The sequence below is a fragment of the Erpetoichthys calabaricus genome, chromosome 2 (assembly GCF_900747795.2).
Source record: "Erpetoichthys calabaricus chromosome 2, fErpCal1.3, whole genome shotgun sequence".
In the NCBI taxonomy this organism is placed as follows: Eukaryota; Metazoa; Chordata; class Cladistia; order Polypteriformes; family Polypteridae; genus Erpetoichthys; species Erpetoichthys calabaricus.
The window spans coordinates 30,584,641-30,590,640 of NC_041395.2; the positions used below are offsets into that span (position 1 = coordinate 30,584,641).

General features: G+C 40.4%; 1 protein-coding gene across 1 annotated transcript in view; it reads left to right on the top strand.

The window, feature by feature from the left end:
• LOC114642111 (von Willebrand factor A domain-containing protein 5A-like) overlaps nucleotides 1-5,760 on the top strand; it is a gene marked incomplete at its 5' end in the record, with an annotated part of 57,847 nt that extends 52,087 nt beyond the window's left edge. Inside the window, 2 exons of the mRNA XM_051922119.1 lie at nucleotides 5,394-5,508; nucleotides 5,587-5,760. Of these exons, the coding sequence (XP_051778079.1) occupies nucleotides 5,394-5,508; nucleotides 5,587-5,760 (289 nt within the window). The remainder of the gene's footprint in view (nucleotides 1-5,393; nucleotides 5,509-5,586) is intronic.
• Nucleotides 5,761-6,000: the final 240 nt, after the last annotated feature.

Sequence of the window (6,000 nt, forward strand, 5' to 3'; positions counted from 1 at the left end):
ACCCATTGACTAAGGCGATTCTTAAGAATATTATGATCAATGGTGTCAAATGCGGCACTCAGATCTAAGAGGATGAGAACAGATAAATGGCCTCTGTCTGCATTTACCCGCAAGTCATTTACTACTTTAACGAGTGCAGTTTCTGTGCTGTGATTTATTCTAAAACCTGACTGAAATTTATCAAGAGTAGCATGTTTATTGAGGTGCTCATTTAACTGTATAATGACTGCCTTCTCTAGAATTTTACTTAAGAAAGGCAGGTTAGAGATGGGTCTATAATTTTCAAGAGCAGAGGGATCGAGATTATTTTTCTTAAGTAGGGGTTTAACTACCGCAGTCTTAAGACAGTCTGGGAAGACCCCCGTATCTAATGACGAATTTACTATGTCAAGAACATTATCACTAAGCACGCCCGATACTTCTTTGAAAAAATTTGTTGGTATTGGGTCAAGGGCACAGGTGGAGGGTTTCATTTGAGAAATTATTTTATGTAAATCAGGTAAATCTATCCTAGTGAAAGACTTTAATTTGTTTATTATGGGGTACTGGGGTTTAGGAGGATCCTTAGTGTTGGGGAGATATACTATGTTATTTCTAATATCATTAATTTTTTGATTGAAAAATACAGCGATAGCCTCACAGGTTTTACTGGAAGTACTTAGGAGGTATTCCTTTGAGTTACCTGAGTTTAACAGATGATCAATTGTCGAAAATAAGACTCTGGGATTACTAGCATTGTTATTTATAATCTTAGAGAAATAGCAGCGCCTCTCAAGACGGACTGTGTTATTGTATTCTGTTATTTTAACTTTTAATATTTCATAGTCAATAGTTAGTTTAGTTTTCCTCCATTTACGCTCAGCTCTACGGCATGTTCTCTTTAAATCAGACACTCTTTGGGTCTTCCATGGTATAAAATGCTAGAAGATTTTTTAACTGTCTTTTCAGGTGCAACTAAGTCAACAGCAGCCCTCACTTTAGTATTAAATCTTTCCATCTTACTATTTACATTCTCCTCGCTATTATAGTTGGCACTATAAACGGACTGATTGGTTAGAATGTTTGAAAGTTTTAAAGCTGCTGTAGTTGGCAAAAAAAGCTGCAAATTCCTCCCTTAACATCATTTGTCTCCGTAAAAATCTTCTCCTACGTGCAGCATGATAAACAGCAAAATGCTGTGCTGCACACTCAATAAATCTGTAAGAGGGTAGAGCGTTATCCTGACTTACACAACTCCAAAACAACCACAAACTAAGTCAAATCACTTTGACATGCGTGCTGTCACTCTGTATTCGGATCTTGTTTTAACTTTACACAAAGTCGCATGGTGATGATGAAAGTGTGCCCAGGCCTAGAACATTAAGTTTGATGTGAGTGCATGCCAGTGGGGATATAGGGAGGAAGGACAATGATGCTTGGACACAGTACAGAACAAACGTGTCTAGTGTGAGTACACCCTTACTTAGGGTTGCTTTTGTCCATGTCATCTATTGAGAACAAACTTTGCACTTGTGAAGTAGTCTGACTCTGCTGGGCGCCTTCATTGTGGGTAATACTAGCACAAGCACAAGCTAGTATTATCACTTACTATCACTTATCACTTATTAACTTCATTCTGTCACCAATCAGGGTTCTTCTGGATTGGATAGCAGAGGCTTTTCCAATCTTGTCTGTAATAAAAGTTACAGGGGTGATGATGTGTAGTTTTCAATATTTATTACTGTAATTTTTGAAAAACAGTTCTCCCTGATGTCTATGTAATTATTAATGATCGGTCCAGAATTGATTCATGTCTTGTGTTGGTTGCTGTTGAGATAGGCTTCAGCTTCTCATAACCCTATTAAGTAGGTTTGAGAATGTTAGGTTGATTTAATATATTCTGCGCTTTTATACCTATAATTTTAGTTTAAGTATTGCTCTAAGTTTTTTGTTTGGACTTGAATTGAAACAGATTTTATTTTTAATGCCTTCCTTTCAGTATTTATGTTATGATGTGACCTATTCAGTCTAATGAGGTCACGGGATATAACCACACTCACAGCTCTCACTATCCCTCGATGAATCTCTCGAGAACTTAGCATTAATTAGTTTTCAAGTTGCCCCAAGTTCAGATCTGAATGAAATGTATCTCAGTTGGATTACATTGTTCGATTTCTAGCAATGTACAGTGAGCTCACGTTCCTTAGTTGACTGACTAAGGAAGTTGGAGTTGTTTTTCCTGTCCTACAGCATTGACTTTGATTTGCATACTTGGGGCACTTAAATCTTTAGCTTTAACTTTGTAGGCCAGAGACCTTTGGCTAAGTTTTAATTAGAATATTAGCCATCTGCTCAAACTGCAGTAGACCAAAGTTTGTTATCCAATGTGAACTGAGAGAAACTCTTTAAATGTTATTGTGTTTTATTGTACTATATATATTTATATTAATTGTATTGTTAATTGTGGGAATATTTTTTGTTGTTTTTGTTATCATGTTTCCATATTCTTTGGTATTTTAATCATGACTTTAAATGGGTGCCATCACATTGTTTATTGTATTGGCACTCTGTAATAGTCATGCAAGTCGACATCAACAGGAACCAACATGTCATTACGACACTACTATATAAGATAGTAGCGCAGTCAGGCAGGAGTCTGGACTTTGGATAAAAACACAGAAACGATATATTTCAGCTTAGTTTAGTAGCAACTTAGTTTCAGATGTCAAGTGTGAGTTTACAATAACAACAATTTATGCCTTCTATATCCCAAAATCACACAAGGAGTGCCTTAATGGGCTTTAACAGGCCCTGTTTTTCGACACTACTCCATACTTGACTTTCTAAGAAGGAAAGAAGAAACACTCAAAAAAAAAATCTTGTTGAGAATAAAGATGAAAGAAATCTTGGGAAACAGAATTTTCCAGGTATATTTGGCAGAAAATGGGTGTCAAAAATCAGGTAAATACAACACATAAAATAGAACACTATTTTGGTCTGTCGTGGTGAAAAAGGAGCTGAGCCGCAAGGCGAAGCTCTCAATTTACCAGTCGATCAATGTTCCTACCCTCACCTATGGTCATGAGCTATGGGTAGTGACCGAAAGAACGAGATCGCGAATACAAGCGGCTGAAATGAGTTTCCTCCGCAGGGTGTCTGGGCTTTCCCTTAAAGATAGGGTGAGAAGCTCAGTCATCCGGGAGGGGCTCAGAGTAGAGCCGCTGCTCCTCAGCATCTGATCAGGATGCCTCCTAAGCACGCCCGATACTTCTTTGAAAAAATTTGTTGGTATTGGGTCAAGGGCACAGGTGGAGGGTTTCATTTGAGAAATTATTTTATGTAAATCAGGTAAATCTATCCTAGTGAAAGACTTTAATTTGTTTATTATGGGGTACTGGGGTTTAGGAGGATCCTTAGTGTTGGGGAGATATACTATGTTATTTCCATCCATCCATCCATTCTCCAACCCGCTGAATCCGAACACAGGGTCACGGGTATAGTGGGTAGCGCTGCTGCCTCGCAGTTAGGAAAACCAGGTTCGCTTTCTGGGTCCTCCCTGCGTGGAGTTTGCATGTTCTCCCCATGTCTGCGTGGGTTTCCTCTGGGTGCTCCTGTTTCCTCCCACAGTCCAAAGACGTGCAGGTTAGGTGTATTGGCAATTCTAAATTGGCCCTTGTGTGTGCTTGGTGGGTGGGTGTGTGTGTGCCCTGCGGTGGGCTGGCACCCTGCCCGGGGTTTGTTTCCTGCCTTGCGCCCTGTGTTGGCTGGGATTGGCTCCAGCAAACCCCCGTGACTCTGTAGTTAGGATACAAATTGAGTCAAGGCTGGGGGGCTGTTAAGAGGCAGGGCCTGTTCAAGCCCATTGCGGCACTTCATGTGTGATTTTTGGGCTATATAAAAATAAACTGTATTGTATTGTATATAGTGGGTTTGATAATGGATGGATGGATCTTTTTAATTGTTTATGTAACTGTTGTAACAAGGCAGAGATGGACATGGGAGGCACGTATATAATAAATAAACTTTTATTGTTCTTCACCTGTGGGGTACGTCTTCCCCGTAATCCCCACAGGCACAACACAGTCCCAAGTGTACAAATTAAGCACTAAAACACACCACACTCCTCTCTTTAGGCACTACCACTCCTCCTCTAAACTTTGTCCTCCTCCTCCTGACTCTGGCCAATGAGTGGTGGTCGCTGGCTCCTTTTATTAGGCACCCGGAAGTGCTCCAGGCGCTTGATTGCCGACATCCGGCTGCACTTCCGGGTGTGGTGAAATTAGTACCCAGAAGGGCCCAGCAGCTCCTGCTGCAGCACCCCCTGACGGCGCCTGCGTAACCCAACAGGGCTGCACCAAACTTCAACCCCCATGTAGCCCTGCGGGAGTCTGGGGCACCGCTGCAACCCAGGTAGGCTGCCATCTAGTGTCCAGGGGGAGATATTGGGTTTCCCATGCTTGCTCCCTTGGAACATATGCTGCAGGGGCGTCCCGGCGGAGCATGGGCCCCGGCCATCCGTCACACTGTACAGTGCTTTATGGCCTTTGCCTATGAAAGGCAGTTTACAAATATAGTTTTACATACTTACTAGTATTCAGTTTTGTTAGTTAAGAATTCTTGTTTTGTTTTGACTGTTCACTTTTGAATCAGGTTATCATTTTTGGTTCTGGTAACAGACCCATGCTTCATCACAGCCCCTAAATGAAAACATTTGCTCATTTCTGTTCCTGTTAAAATGATCATTTAACCAGACTGTATAATTGAAGCGATACACCTGGGTTCTGATTTCACCTCCTCCACTTCCTGTGTAGTTTTTCTCTGGATTCTACAATCATCTCCCCACGTCTTAAAGATGTTTGTTTCTGGTTAAATGTTTTTATCTTCCACACCTCACTATTTTATGGATTATTTATTGAAGATGTTATTGAATTGCACCACACTTTGGACACTTTGTTTATTTGTAATAAACAGCACAATACACTTTGTACCATAACTTGTTTGTGACCTCACTCTCATAGTCCACCTCAGTTATGACTGTCAATATCCTGAGGAAAGGGAATGAGGAGACACAGGCCACAGGAACCTGGGGTATCACATACGGACAACTAGCAGCTGGGCTCAATGCTACTCCTTCCTAGTTTATTGTACTCATTTTTAGAATTAGAACATTACAACAATCTAGCAGTTCTCTGTGTAAACGTCCTAATGTTTGTGTGAAATTTACTCTTAACAAATTTCCAGCTGTGTCCCTGTGTTCTTGATGAACTTATTATACTTGTACTGAAGTATTTGAGGTAATTAATCATGGATGCAATATTTCTACTACAAATATGCATTCACAAGATTTGATTTTATAAGAACATTGTTTGTGGCCTTTTAATTTATAATAAATTATTTCATGTATCTCACTTCAGATGCTTCACTTTTGGAATTGGAGAAGGTGCCTCTACAGCTCTAGTCAAAGGCATAGCAGAAGCATCGTCAGGTCATTTCCAGTTCATTTCAGGGGAAGACAGTCTGCAGTCAAAGGTAAGCAACATACAATATGTAAAGTGTATTGTTATGAAAACAAGCGACTGTAAATAACATTTTCCCCTATTTTTTTAGGTAATGCAGAGCCTGGAATTTGCCTTACAGCCAGCTGTAACCCAAATTGTCCTCAGATGGGATGTTCCAGCTGGTGTGGAGGTGGTCCCTGTGTCTGAAGCTCCAGTCGCCTTATTTCACAATCAGAGATCAGTCTTCTATGCACAATTGAAAGGAAAGGTGAGAAAGGACTGACTTCGACTGACAACACATCTAGTTGTTTTGGTGCATTTTTTAAAATTCTGCTGCGGTTTCCACAAATATCTCATTTGTTTAGGTAAATGTGAACACACCAACTGCATTCTGGTGTGGACCAAAAAAACTGGGCCGAGACCATTTGGAAAGGTTATCGGTGCGATATCAAGCAAAACCTGTAGTGGTTCACATGAGGTATGAATGTGATCCGACACAGGACCAATCTAAATACGTGAAATA